Source organism: Lepidochelys kempii, chromosome 8, assembly GCF_965140265.1.
Source record: "Lepidochelys kempii isolate rLepKem1 chromosome 8, rLepKem1.hap2, whole genome shotgun sequence".
Taxonomy (NCBI): Eukaryota; Metazoa; Chordata; order Testudines; family Cheloniidae; genus Lepidochelys; species Lepidochelys kempii.
The window spans coordinates 4,801,036-4,815,968 of record NC_133263.1 but is presented as its reverse complement, the minus strand read 5'-3'; the positions used below and the strand labels follow the sequence as shown (position 1 = coordinate 4,815,968).

General features: G+C 42.1%; 1 protein-coding gene across 2 annotated transcripts in view; it reads left to right on the top strand.

Annotated features, from left to right (window-relative positions):
- The window catches only part of GALNT10 (polypeptide N-acetylgalactosaminyltransferase 10), a 123,279-nt gene that overhangs the window by 57,742 nt on the left and 50,604 nt on the right, over positions 1–14,933 (top strand). For both annotated transcript variants that reach the window (XM_073355269.1, XM_073355270.1), the window contains exon 4: positions 163–329. In XM_073355269.1, the coding sequence (XP_073211370.1) occupies positions 163–329 (167 nt within the window). The remainder of the gene's footprint in view (positions 1–162; positions 330–14,933) is intronic.

The window sequence follows — 14,933 nt, the reverse complement described above, 5'->3', positions numbered from 1 at the left end:
CATCTCTGCTATTGCTGTCTACAACAAAACCGTATGCAAGTCCCTGTGAGGAGATGCTGACGTTCCAGCAGCTTTTGCACATTCTTTGCTGCGTGCATTTGTGAGAAATGTGACAGTGTCTGTTTACTTGGTATGTTTATAACTTGTTTCATCCCTGTCTAGCTGCAATAACAAGCTGTACCTGGAGAAGCTCCCAAACACCAGCGTGATAATCCCATTCCACAATGAAGGATGGTCATCTCTCCTCCGGACAGTGCACAGCATCCTAAATCGCTCCCCTCCTGAGCTGATAGCAGAAATTGTGCTGGTGGATGACTTTAGTGACAGAGGTACAGTGACTTCCTATGTAGCATCTCTGCCTATAGCTACATAAACTACCTGACAAAATGCACAAAAGTATAGCAAAGAACAGTAGAGTATTATCATCTGCCAAGAGCCAGCTTTAGGATTTTGGTGTCTCCAGTAACAGTCAGTTGACGTCGCAGTAAGACCGTCAACAGAGCAAGAAGCTGCATTTCCTGCAGCACTTGCGTTACTTTAGGTATTGGTGGCAACAGCGATTTTCACAACACTGAGCTTAGTCTGGGTGGTAAATAAGGAAAGTAAGTGCTATTAATGTATTCATCAGCAAAACCCTGTGAATATTGGGCTCTTAAACACTTCCTATTTTGGTTTCTTAACCAATCAAAAGTGACCTTTTTTTTAAATGGGATTTTCTTCCTTCATACAGAAAATAATTCTGTATTACGGAAAATATTAAAATTAATCTTGATGAATTGTTTTCATCCTAGAGACTTCATGGTTTAACATTTTTAGCTTTCCAGAAGTAAAAATAAATTTGGAAAATCCATAACCTTCGTAATACCCAGCTCTCATATTGCACTTTTCACCAATAGATCTGAGTTTTACGAAGGAGGTCAGTACCATTATCCCCATTTTACAGACAAGTAAACTAAGGCACAGTGGCATGTAGTCTTAGTTTTAGTCTCATAAGAATGGCCACGTTGGGTCAGACCAGTGGTCCAGCTACCCCAGTATCCAGTCTTCCAACAATAGCCAATGCGAGGTGCCTCAGAATGAACAGAATAGACAAACAAGTGATCCATTGTCTCGTCCATTCCCAGCTTCTGACAAACAGAGGCTAGGGACACTCAGAGCATCATGTTGCATCCCTGTCCATTCTGGCTCATAGCCATTGATGGACCTATCCTGCAGGAACTTATCTAGTTCTTTTTTGAACCATGTTATGGTTTTGGCCTTCACAACATCCCCTGCCAAAGGAGTTCCAAAGGTTGACTGCATTGTGTGAAGAAATACTCTCCATTTCTCTCTCCCCTTCTCCGGGCACAAAAAACACCAAGCAATGAAGAATCACATTGTCCATTTACATCCTGATTTGGATTTATACTGACGTACCTGAAAACCCTTACAGTGATAGATTAAGTATAACCCATAAACAATATTAAGTCTCCATTCTGTATTCGCCACTTGGCTCTGTTTATTCTGCAACAGAAATTGTACTGCACAGCAAGAATTCAACAGTATAGTGTAGTGTGTGTGTGGTCACCTGTCTTCATTGCTATAGGCTAATAAGGGCAGAAGCTGGAGATAAGCCCGACACAAAGTGGCATTAGGTTTTTACACAAAAAGGGAATGGCCTTAAATTTGATGACTCTGATGAAGAACCATAGTGGGCCAAGCAAATAAATAATCACCAGCATGATTCATCAGCAACACAAATACTGCAAGTTTTGTTGTGGTTGCAGCCCTGGTGCTTAATTTGTCATAGAGTCATAGAATATCAGGGTTGGAAGGAACCTCAGGAGATAATCTAGTCCAACCCCCTGCTCAAAGCAGGACCAATCCCCAATTTTTGCCCCAGATCCCTAAATGGCCCCCTCAAGGATTGAACTCACAGCCCTGGGTTTAGCAAGCCAACGCTCAAACCACTGAGCTATCCCTCCCCCTAAATAATATACGCTATTGGAGCTGGAATTACCGCGGCTGCTGGCACCAGGCTTGCCCTCCAATGGATCCTCGTTAAAGGATTTAAAGTGTACTCATTTCAATTACAGGGCCTCGAAAGAGTCCTGTATTGTTGTTTTTCGTCACTACCACCCCGGGTCGGGAGTCGGTAATTTGCGCGCCTGCTGCCTTCCTTGTAATGAGATTGGCACAACTGCCAAAATAACTTGTTCCTTTGGATCTGCTTGGACCACCATATGCGATGCTATATTAAATTAAACTGTGATTTAACTACTTAAGATAAAGTGAGGGCTAGTAACCCTCACGCTTCATGGCCTAAAGTGACCATTAGATGGAAGAAATAATTCCGCTAACCTCTTTTATGTTGCAGTCTGAAGTCTCATGTGGAGTTTGTACCTTCTCTGAAGCATCCAACATTAGCCAAAATCTGAGATGGAGTTCTGGCCTTATGGGCTCATCAGTGTGGTCTAGCAATTCTTAAGGGTTTTTTTTCCCATTTTAATGATCAAAGAACAAGAAAGTAATTACTTTATGCTGCAAGGTGTTTTTTTAACAAGATCCTTCCATCTGGAATTACACAAGGAACACAGGGCTCTCTCCATGAGAGTGCTATTATGAGAAGCATTTCCAGATAAAAATCTTGAGGGGGAGAAATAGCTGCTATGACTGATTCTGAAGCTCCTGTAAAAGCATTAACTCAAACACCGATCAGTGGTGCTCTGACCCATATTGACTTCGAAATGCTAAGTGTTGCCCTCCTCTACAGTCCTTCTCCTGAAGTGTAACTTTCACTAGCTAGCAGGCAAAGCCTGGTAGTTTGAAAAGCTCATTAGGCTATAGATATATGGCATTGATGTTTAAAGTATTTTGAGACTGTCAGAAGAAAACACATTTTCAGCAAGCCCTCTTTTCTTCATCTTGGCATAAAAGATTAGGAACAGGAAAGTGAAATCGGGTCATTGGATCGACCCTCATGCTGTAACCAGATCTGCATTACATAAATAAGTTTTATTTTCCACACCCTACTTAATCATTGTTGATGGGCATTGTTTCTGCCCCTAAGTAAGTTTTTTTTTTGTTTCTCTTTTAAGTTTCATTCCTCTGTTTATTCTCCTTTTCTGCACAGTGGCATTCCCTGCTGATCCCAGCTGCTTTTTCCGGTGACTGGTATTCTTTCTTCACCACACTGAAGTAATTTCCAAATCCCTCTCTATCCCTAAGTAGACTTTTTCAAAGTTTTGAGGAGGCAGGGGCAGCAACAAATCCTTAAATGTGTGATCTTCACTTGAAAGTCAGAAAGCCCTGTTTTTTTAGGGGTAGGGGGGCGTGTAATTTAAAAAACTTACTCAAAATGCTTGGCTCTGGGACTGAAAATTCTTGCAAAGTTAACAGCTGCATAATGCGCGTGTCTCTCCCTCCAGTGGAGATTTGTCCTTAAACATTGCACTTAAAAGTTTACATAGCTTCCTTGGGCTTGGATCCAATTAGAACACTGTTCTGGCCACGTGCTTATACCAATGTTAAGATGGACAAGAATTGAAGACCTTGTCTTACGTCAAGTTATGACAGCTCACTGGGCTGTGCCAAAAATAAAACCGAACCAGTGGACACTTACATAAAAAACAGTCCTTAATTTTTTTTCTGTCTTTCTAAAACATGAGTGAACTAGTACTATAGAAGTCATGGTAGTGCCTTGAGCCAGGGTTACGTGGGACTAAGATGCTCTCTCCACGTGGTGGTCCTGGCATGAGCTCCATAAATCTCTCCCAGTTCACCTCTCCTGAATTGCAGACCTGTTTATAATTAGATGCTCCAGCTGAGATCAGGACCCCATTGCGTTAGGTGCTGTGCAGCGAGTGAATGACAACCCTGCCCCGAAGAGCTTACCGTCTAAATAAGCCAGGCAGGCAAAAGGTGGTGTGGAAAGTGACTTGCCCGAGATCATACAGCAGGTCTGTGACAGAGCACCAATTCTGCATCTCTTTCTAGTCCTGCATGATGCCCAAAGCCACTAAAAAGTATCACTTTGACCCCTTCTCACCACAGCCTGCAATAATAAACTATATTTTTAGGGTTGGCTTAAGAGGATTTTGCCAACAGATCACCCCAACCCAAGTATGATTGAGGTAGTAAAATATCAAATGTGTTCTGCTTGCACCTCGAAGCAAGGAAAGTTTAGAGGAGTGTCTAAACAGCCCTGCCAGACCTTTTTGGTATAAGTCTATTTTGTAGTGATATACTTTCGAAAAGCTGGGCAACCCTAGTAAGACTGTCAGACCCAGTGTTGAGGTTCTGTGTGCTTAGCACTGAATCACAGTGAGCTTGCATTCAGTTTGAGCTGGGAAAGTCCCTGAGGATTTCCATATATGTGCTGCAGTCTTATCCATACCTTCATTTTAGCAGAAGTTGTCTAGAGAATACTGCAAGCAGTGAGACTGTCTGTTTTCCTATCACTTACATTTTTGGCTTATTTTAACACTGTTTACTCAGTCTCTTCATAGGAAGTGAATCTTTGTATTTCAACCTGAAAATGTTACTGCAGAGGATTCCATCTGTGACTACCATAGTTGATATGGTAACTTGGCTACAGCTGCCAGGTGTTAAATCCCTCTTACACTTTTAATCTGTGTTCAGCTTCGGACAGAGGGACTGTTCGGGAATTTCTAGTGCTGAGAAGTGGGATGGGAAGTCACCAGTGAGCAGGTGAAAGTAGATAAGAAATTGAAGAAATATAGGGGAAAAAATGGGGGTGGCGGGGTGTTTGGATTTGGTGGCTGCTAAATTTTGTTCCAGAGGACACCGTTAAAGGCAACTGTTTTTTGCATTAGTGAAGCCCTTAGACTAGTGAATCATTATCTGGACGTGTCGTCAAAGAACTATTTATTTCTTAACTTAAGGAGGGAGACAATTCTGTGACCTATAGCAGTAAACATTTTTCAACCAAAAAAGGGTACCCTGACAACAGTGCATTTTAATGTGTTCCAGCAAAGGCCTTACTAAGCAGGATTTTTGAAATGTTTAATTTATTACTCATTACAGTACCTCCCTCTTATACAAACACAGTGCACTGTTTTTTCATCCTGCTTTTCCCATGCCTGTAGTATCATAGATCAGATCAAAATCTATTCTTATAAAGCATATGGTAGCCAATAACTAGCAAGAGAGTGAAGTTACAGTAGAAAAGTCTAGCTGTCTAAATGATCAATGTAGCACTCTTTCTTAAAGTACATTAAACATTTTACATGAGTTTTGAACTGTAGATAGGGGATCCTGTTTGCCATGAGTGTAGAGCATGTCATGCTTAAGCAACTGTTCTTGCTGGCGCATGTCCCTTCTCTAGCCTGAGAGCCATTTCATGGCACTTTCTTCTTCACTAGGCCATTGTCTCATATATTCTAAAGGGGTGCCAAAGAATTTCAAAGTAGCAATTATAGTTCTTATTTTAGACCATGACTGTGACTTATTACTATATTGTGAGGCTGCTTCCACCTTCTAATAGCTAGTTTCTAGCATCCAAGCAGTATTCCTGATAACATCACCAAAGTCTCACATCCCTCATATTCTTTAGCCACGAATCTAGTTCTTGGACATGCTTGCAATATAAGCATTGACTTTTAGCAAGAATTGCTGATGATTTTGACTTATAGAAAAATGTACGTTCCTCCAGTTGACTGCATCAAACACTTCGGGGGGGGATTGAAACATGGAAACTAACCTGCCCAGCAGCATGTGCCTCTTAATAAAAATTTGTTGTTAGGTTTAGAATGTAATAAGATGAAACTCTCAGGTCATGTGAGTTCTGCTGCAAACATATCTCAACTTGATTATTTCAGGTGGCCACACGTGTAGTAACATCAATCCTTATGGGTAAGCAGAGATCAAAATGTGAATTATGACTTCAGAATTCCTGATCATAAATAAATGCTTAGCTATGGCAGTTCTTTGTGGATTTATGGCTGTTTAATTTCATTCATTAATTCTAATGATCTGAGTTAAATTATTAAGCTCTTTCATATCCTAGTTGGCAGGGCCTTAATTATATCCCTTGTTATCAGAATGGCCCTAAGAAAAATAAAACACTATTCCTTATTTTCATGTATATCACTCTTCTCCTGGGGACTGTCAGATGTAGAATTTGCATGCTTTCTGATTACTTCATCATAGTGCTGTTGACTAGTAAATGAGTATATTTGTCCTAATAGACTATGGGGGGAGAAGTTGTTAAGGTGCAGGTCAATTTGAAACATAGCTTGTTTTCTGCTAGTCCTCATGACCTTTTTTTTAAAGTTGATTGGGGCACTGGATGGTTTAGTGCAGTCAGTAAAAGTGGAGGAGCCACTTGCCTCTAGATCACCAGTTTGAATCTGACTCCAGCTGCAAAGAGACCACAAGTCATGATCCATCAGCTGTTTGGTCTGGGTGAATTGAATTGATGGTCTCCGTGTATGTGCTCGTACTCAGGCATCCCTGTTGCATGAATCGCCCTCAGGATTGCATCTGTGCTCTTGTGAGGTCCAAGTTCAAAAGTGGAATGCGAGTGGTGTTTGCACCGCCACCTCACTCGTGCAGGTGGGATCTTGTCTTTCCAGGCCAGAGTCAGCACATCTGGAGAGGGCAACAGGTGAGTAGTTTGTCCTGCTGCTGCCTCTTACACTGGTTTTGTGGTTAAATGGGACTTCAGTTTTGAGTGCCGTCATGACAGAATCTTTCATGAGTTTAAGAACTTTAAACTAATGAGCTTAGTCCCCACTGTGTGTGGTGATTTTGGTACCTGTTGTGCATGTAGGCAAAAACCATATGTCCTCTTTTTCCAGTGAGTGGCTTCTTTATGGACATTTTTTATCTTGGATCAGAAAACTGAATGGTACCTTCCCCATGCTTGTCCAGACTTGAACCTCAGGCCCAGCCAAGCGCCACTTGGCACAAGACCGAAGGCAGCAGAAGGGCAGTGCAAACTATGACCTTCTCCATTCCCTCAAATCCTGGGATGGGCCAGGGGCTGAATTAGCCTCCAGTTCCAGTGTCAGCAGCCTCACTGCAACACCAGAGAAGGCGAAGAGACGATTCTGTAGTGAGGTTGTGCAGCCTAGTCTGACCACATCTCTCTCTCATGCTGATTCTCTCAACCATCGTACATAGCTGGTGTGGTGGAGCCTTCTACAACTGCGGGACAATCTTCTTGTGCTGGCAGTCAAATTCTACTGTTCCGTTAGTTGCTCTCCTTGTTCACGTTGGATTATAAGCAAAGCCTCTTCCAGCTAGAGACTAGATTTGAATAGCAGCAAAATGCCATTTACAGGGAAGAAACTTCAGAGAGTTAGTATGTTGAAACATCTTGGAAGATTACACCTAGTCAAACAATACGCTTGTGGCCATATGTGCCCACTTACTCAGATCCCGGGGAGTGCTCGACCCCTGCTCTGTCCCACTCCACCCTTTCCTCCAAGCTCCATCCTCTGCCCCACCTCTTCCTGCCTCATTCCGCCCCCTGCCCCTGCTCTGCACCCCTCCTCCCCCAGCATGTCCTGCACGCTGCTGAACAGCTGATCTGCGGTGGGTGGGAGGCACTGGGAGGGAGGATAGGAGCTGATCGACAGGGTCCCCAGCGGGTGGGAGGCACTACAGGGAAGGAGGAGGCACTGATCCGCAGGTCTGCTGGTGGGTGCTGAGCACCCGCTATATTTTTTTTTTTCCTGTGGGTGCTCCAGCACCTATGCTTGTGGCAGTCCATACTTCTCATTGCCACAGTCATCTTGGATCAGAAGTAGTCAGTCATCAAGTCGGTCATCAAAAGGAAAGTCAACTTATGAAAGCAAAATGTTACAATAATTGCCAGCATTTAAATTTTTCTGTCTGAAATGAAACAGCATTGGATTTGTCAGCCCTTTCTTTGATGAAAAAGATGGTGGGGTTTTTTTCCTTTCACCTTTTATGCCATTAGAAATTTTTACATTATTCAATTCGTTGAATCTTTGTCTGCCACAAGGCTGTAATGTAATTGCTGAACATAATTTAAAGAGCTGGATCACTGAGTAAGCAGTCTTTAAAAAAAAATACTATGTGCAGAAAAAAAGATATATTTATGTAACAGAGGTGGTTCAGAACGACCTCTGATAATCCTACTTACTGTACCATGTAGCTCCATAGAAGTGAAATTAGTAGCTGCTGCTTAGTGTTGAAATAATGTACATCAGTCACTTATTTTGATACTCAATCATCTGGATATTCACTGACAGCCCATTCTTACCTATTTTTAATACTGCTTTTGTGTAAATGGCTGGGTGTTTTAAATAAGGTATTATCCCTTGTTAAGACACAACAGTCATAGCTTCACTAAAAAGTCATGCAGAGACATATCTTTAAAGCTTTTACATGTTGTTAAAAACACCACATTAATGCAGTGAAAGTTGGTCGAGGATTCAAAACACTGGAATCTCCAAAAGTTAAGGCTCCTCTGGAAAAGTTTACTGTCATGTTGCCAATTTTGCCATTTTATTGGGTTCATTAATTATTGTATTTCGTTGAGATTTAACTTCTACAAATACCTTGTTAGATGTAACTCTTGTGATGACATAATTGTTCTAACCACTACTTGACCTCAATTGAATGCCATTTCGACTTGTTCAGCCTAATATTGCAATGAGACACTTGATACGAGCCTCATGTTGATTACAGTATATAAAGCCCTACTTGTTCTGGGACCCAGTTATCCAAGAGACATGCCTGGAGAGCAAGTTTTTTGTTTTGTTTGAAGAATCTTATCAATTGGTAAGTACAGCAAATTGGAAATCAGGACATCTAGGTTCTATTCCTTTGGGACAGCTAGGTCTCTGCTTGAGCATCCCATTATCCTTGCACCTTCAGGAAGCTGGAACCAAATACATTCCCCTCTCTGTTTCCAAAAAGTATGCTATTTCCTTTGGGCTCTTTCAGTATAGCTGGATACAGCAGAGTACTTCTTATATGTTTCTCTTTACCTCCAAAAATTTTGTTCACTCTGCAAATTGAGCTGTCCTGGGAATATTTATTGTCCTAGTATTCTGATTTTTCCTTCCATTTCCACCCCACCTCTTCCAGGTTTTATTTGACCAATAAAGTGTGTAGTGAGGATTATAGCTGTTCTTTAACAGAGGCGCTAGTGTTAGTAAACTAGCTTAACTCCCTCTCTGAGAGGCATCTTTTTAAAAAAAAAAAAAGAGTGGTGCGAGCTGAGGACCCTTCACCCCTCATAAATAGCAGTTTGTCAGGGTTTCCTCCCCACTCTGAACTCTAGGGTACAGATGTGGGGACCTGCATGAAAGACCCCCCTAAACTTATTTCTACCAGCTTAGGTAAAACTTCCCCAAGGCACAAACTTTTTGCCCTTGGGGGATACACTGCCACCACCAAGTGATTTTAACAAAGGATCATGTACAGCATCGATCAAAAAGGCTAACAATATTTTCAGCACTATTCGGAAAAGGAAAAAATAAGGCAGAAAATATAATGCCACTAAATAAATCCATGATGTGTCCACACCTTGAATACCGTGTCCAGTTCTGGTCACCCTATCTCAAAAGGATATAGTGGAACTGGAAAAGGTTCAGAGAAGGGCAGCAAATATGATCCAGGGTATGAAACAGCTTCCATATGAGGAGAGAGGGGAAAGATTAGAGTTGTTCATCTTGGAAAAGAGATGACTGATGGTGTTGTGATGAAGCTCTATAAAATAATGAGTAGTGGGAAAAGGTGCTTAGAGAAATGTTGTTTACCCTTTCACACAACACAAAAATAAGAGGTTACCCAATGAAATTAATAGGCAGCAGGTATAATACAAGGAAGGGAAAGTACTTTTTCACACAATGCACAGTTAACTTGTGGAACTTATTACATGGGAAGTTGTAATGGCCAAAAGTATAACGGGCTTCAAAAAAGAACTGGATAAGTTCCTAGAGGATAGGTCCATCAATGGCTATTGGCTATTAGCTATGATGATTAGGGACACAACCTCATGCTTGGGACAGCCCTAAACCTCTATCAGAAACCGGGAGTGGAAGATGGATGGATTGCGCCACAAATGCCCTTTTCTGTACACGCCTTCTGAAGCTCTGGTATGTGGCACTGTTGGAGATAGGATACTGGGGAAGATGGACCATGGTCCGAATCAGTACGGCAGCTCTAATCTTATGTAAGTAACATGGCTTTTATGTTTTTATTGCGGTAAAATTTGTAAATCCCAAATTGAAGTTAACTTGTAGCCCAATTCAGATGCTCATTTTGTTTTGCAAAGGCTGTCTAATCGGTTTATTCTCCCTCCCTTTCACCTCTGAGCTCTGCTTTATAGATCTGATTTATTTTAGGGTACTGTTATATAGGAAATAAACTGAGCTCTGGATCCATAATCAAATTTAACTACATAACCTCATTTTAGAGCCACTAAATTAAGTACTATTGATTCTTTGAGTGCTTGCATATGTCCATTAAACTGTAGGTGTATGTTCATCACACACACCAGTGACGGAGTTTTCCCGAGCAGTACCCATGGGGTTGCCCGGCCCACTTCCAGGCTCTGAAATGAGGGTATAAAGGGCACAGTCCACTGCTCCTTCAGTTCCTTCTTGCTGTTGGTGGGTGGAGCGTTAGTATTCCCTGTGAACAAGCAAACCTCATACATTGGATGCTTTCCTGTTTCTGTGGAACAAATAGCTCCTCTGTGCATACCTATGAGTATCCCAGGGTGATTGTCAAGCTCAAGCAAGATCAGGGTAGAATGATCCTTCTAGCTCTAGCCAGGCCAAGACAGAGATAGTGTTCACATCTCCACAAGCTGTAACCAGTCATCAGAGACCTCTACAGAACCATGATGGGTGCTTCACTCAGATCTGCAAATGCTGCATCTTACAGCCTGGTTCATCAGTGGTTGAATGTAGAGGAAGCACATTGCTTGCTGGCAGTCCAGAATGTGCTCTTTGATAGCAGAAAGCTGTCCACATGAGCTGCTTACTTGAGTAAATGGAAGCCTTTTTCCATCTGAGCAGCATCCTCTAACGTACCCCTGACTCAGATGATGACTCAATCAGCTCTGGACTGCCTTTCGCACCTTAATGAATCAGGTATGGACTTCAGGTCCATTAGGATGCCTCTGGTCGCCATCTTGATATTTTACCCTTGCATAGACGGTGTCATAAATACAAAGGGAAGGGTAAACACCTTTAAATCTCTCCTGGCCAGAGGAAAAACCCTTTCACCCATAAAGGGTTAAGAAGCTAAGATAACCTCGCTGGCACCTGACCAAAATGACCAATGAGGAGACAAGATACTTTCAAAACTGAAGGGGGAGAACAAAGGGTCCTGTCTGTGTGATGCTTTTGCCGGGACCAGAGCAGGAGTGCAGGTCAGAACTCCTGTAAAGAGTTAGTAAGCAATCTAGTTAGATATGCAATAGATTCTGTTTTGTTTAAATGGCTGATAAAATAAGCTGTGCTGAATGGAATGTATGTTCCTGTTTTTTTGTCTTTTTGTAACTTAAGGTTTTGCCAAGAGGGATTCGTTACGTTTTGAATCTGATTACGCTGTAAGCATTTACCATCCTGATTTTACAGAGGTTTTTCTTTTACTTTTTCTTTAATTAAAATTCTTTAAAGAACCTGATTGCTTTTTCATTGTTCTTAAGAGCCAAGGGTTTGGGTCTGTGTTCACCTATGCAAATTGGTGAGGATTTTTATCAAGCCTTCCCCAGGAAAGGGGGTGTAGGGCTTGGGGGGATATTTTGGGGGGGGAGATGTTTCCAAGTGGGCATTTCCCCTGTTGTTTTTGTTAGACATTTTGGTGGTGGCAACATAAGGTCCAGGGTCAAAAGGTAAAAGTTTGTACCTTGGGGAAGTTTTAACCTAAGCTGGTAAGAATAAGCTTAGGGGGTCTTTCATGCAGGTCCCCACATCTGTACCCTAGAGTTCAGAGTGGGGAAGGAACCTTGACATGGTGGCAGAGCAGTGGGATCATTCTGAGATCAATTTGAGATTTTTTTGAACCAGAAGCACAGATTTTAAAAGGACACCCCCCCCCCCCTTTGGGCTGCTTGGAAACAGGTTTTAAGCTGAAAGCAGTTAGGGGTTTTTTTTCTCTGCCTGGGGGCCAGAGCAGAGACACAAGGGATTTGTCTTTTTTGAGCTGGAGTTTTCTCTACCTCAAGGCAGGGTAGTTAACCTCCTGCAAGGAAATTCACACATTTTTCACAGACCTGAAGAGGTTGGTGGGTTTTTTTTGTTTTTGGTTTTTTTAAGCTAAGAGCAGCTAGAGGGTTTTTCTGTCTATTTGCCTGGAGACAAAGGATTTTTCTGTAGGCTGAAAATACTATCAGAGAACATAGGTATCAGGTTACAGCACGACCTATTTTATCAGCCATTTAAACAAAACAGGTTTCAGAGTAACAGCCGTGTTAGTCTGTATTCGCAAAAAGAAAAGGAGGACTTGTGGCACCTTAGAGACTAACCAATTTATTAGAGCATAAGCTTTCGTGAGCTACAGCTCACTTCCTCAGATGAGCTGTAGCTCATGAAAGCTTATGCTCTAATAAATTGGTTAGTCTCTAAGGTGCCACAAGTCCTCCTTTTCTTTAAACAAAACAGAATCTAATGCGTACCTTACTAGATTGCTCACTAACTCTTTACAGGAGTTCTGACCTGCATTCCTGCTCTGATCCCGGCAAAAGCATCACACAGACAGAGAGAACCCTTTGTCTCCCCCCCCTCCAGCTTTGAAAGTATCTTGTCTCCTCATTGGTCATTTTGGTCAGGTGCCAGTGAGGTTACTTTAGCTTCTTAACCCTTTACAGGTGAAAGGGTTTTTCCTCTGGCCAGGAGGGATTTAAAGGTGTTTACCCTTCCCTTTATATTTATGACGGTAAGACTGTTTTCATTTACCCAATCATGACCAGGTTCCTGAAAGGTCTTGATAGGCTGTTTCCACCTGTCAGAGGATTTGAATCTGGTGTTGTCTGCACTTATGGACCCTCCTTGTGAGCTTTTGCAATCGTACTAATTTTACACCTGACTGCACAGGTAACTGCCTTAGTGGCTGTCACCTCTGCCAGGAGGATGTGAGGGCTGAATGCATCAGTCACTGATCCACCGTACGGTTTTCTGCAGAGACAAGGTCCCTCTCAAATGTGGTGTCTGGTTTTTCCACCTGAATCAGTCTATCTACCTACCAGTTCTCTTCTTGAAACCACATATACATAAGGATGAGCAGAGGCACCATAACCTGGATATTCGTCAAGCATTGGTGTTTTACCTAGATAGGGCAGAGTCTTTTATGGTATCTTCATCTCTTGTGCAGAATGTATGAGGGGCCATCTAATTAGAAATCGGAGGCTTTGGAAGTGGGTCACTAGCTGTAATACAGCGTGTTATGCTGCCAGAGGAGTAACTCCTCCAGACAAACTCTCAGCGCACGCAACTAGAGTTCATTTCACCTCAGCTGCATTTGTGGCACACGTCATAATGATGGACACCTGGGGAGCAGCAATGTGGTCTTTCGTTCATACGTTTATCAGGCTTTATGCACTGTCCACTGCATCACAGGAGGATGCTAATGTAGGAGAGGTGATCCTACAGTCCCTCTTCTGATGAGCCTCTGTGCCTCACCACCTCAGATAACAGCTTGGGGATTCACCTGCAGTGTAATGGACCTATGCAAGCACTAGAAGAAAAAACAATTGCTCACCTTCACGTAACTGTTCAAGATGTGTTACATATGTCCATTACACAATCCACCCTCCTTTCCCAATGCATTACAGTCAGCCATCAGTTTCGGTGCAAAGGAACTGAAGGAGGGGCGGGGAGATTCTGCTCTTTAGGCCCTCAATTTGGAACACAAGGAGCTTGGCAGTGGGTGGAGCCACCCCATACAGGTACCACTAGGGAAAACTCTCCAGCACCGGTGCACAAGATGCAAGAACACCAACCGTGTAATGGACATATGCAACACATCTCGAGCAACAATTACAAGGAGGTAACTTTTTCATTCTTATATTAACTTTCTAAATCTTGAAAGTATTGATATTGTGGTATTTCCATTCTCAGATGTATGCGTCTTGATAAAAGGACATTCAGCTGAAAACTGCAATGTTCAGTATTTCATAACTAGCTGGAAAACATGAAAAATATTCTGTTTATGCATTTGGAAGGGGGCAGGTATATAGAGCCCCCAAATAGCTTTGTTTCATAGCAAGCCTGTTGCAAAACAAGTTCTACACAATTCATTTTTCAGTTCTCGCAATTAATTATTGTAAAATCAAAAGTTACTCACAGCTGGAAGAATGATTGGGAAAGGGGGACTCTGGGGGTTGATGGAAAGGATCCAGCTTATTACAAGCAAACTGTGTTTGAGCTAATTACTGTGCAGTTGGAAAGATGTCCAGCTAACGAAACAAGATTCTGAAGCAGATTTTCCATCCCTGTTTCAGTTTATGAAGTGGATCCCAACTACATTGTTTGCTACTGTGAACACCATGATATATGTAGCTTGCATTAGCAATGGACTGTGACAAAAATCCCCCACCCCACCCACTTTGAAGCAAGAGTCTTCATCTGCTAGGAGTGAAATATCTAGATAACTGTCAGCTGCACTACAAATCAGCATTTTAATGCTTTACAGCTGTTTCTCTGCATAAGTTAATTAGAAATGTGATTTGAGCACTGTCATCCCTCGTTATGTGTGATGTGTCTATTATTGATAGTTTTCTTTTTTAACAGGCATTATAGGCAGCATCAGTAAAGCAAGAATTCTTATACAGGGACTTGAATAACAGAAGTTCAGTCTGTGTGTTAAATTTCTGTGCCGTTAACAGAGGCATAGGACACACTGGCCAACTCTTCTGTTAAAAAGGAGACAGTACTGCTTTCATATATAGCCTCTGAAATTCTTGATTTGTCCTTCAGGAGAAACTCAGTCCTCCTGTACATCAG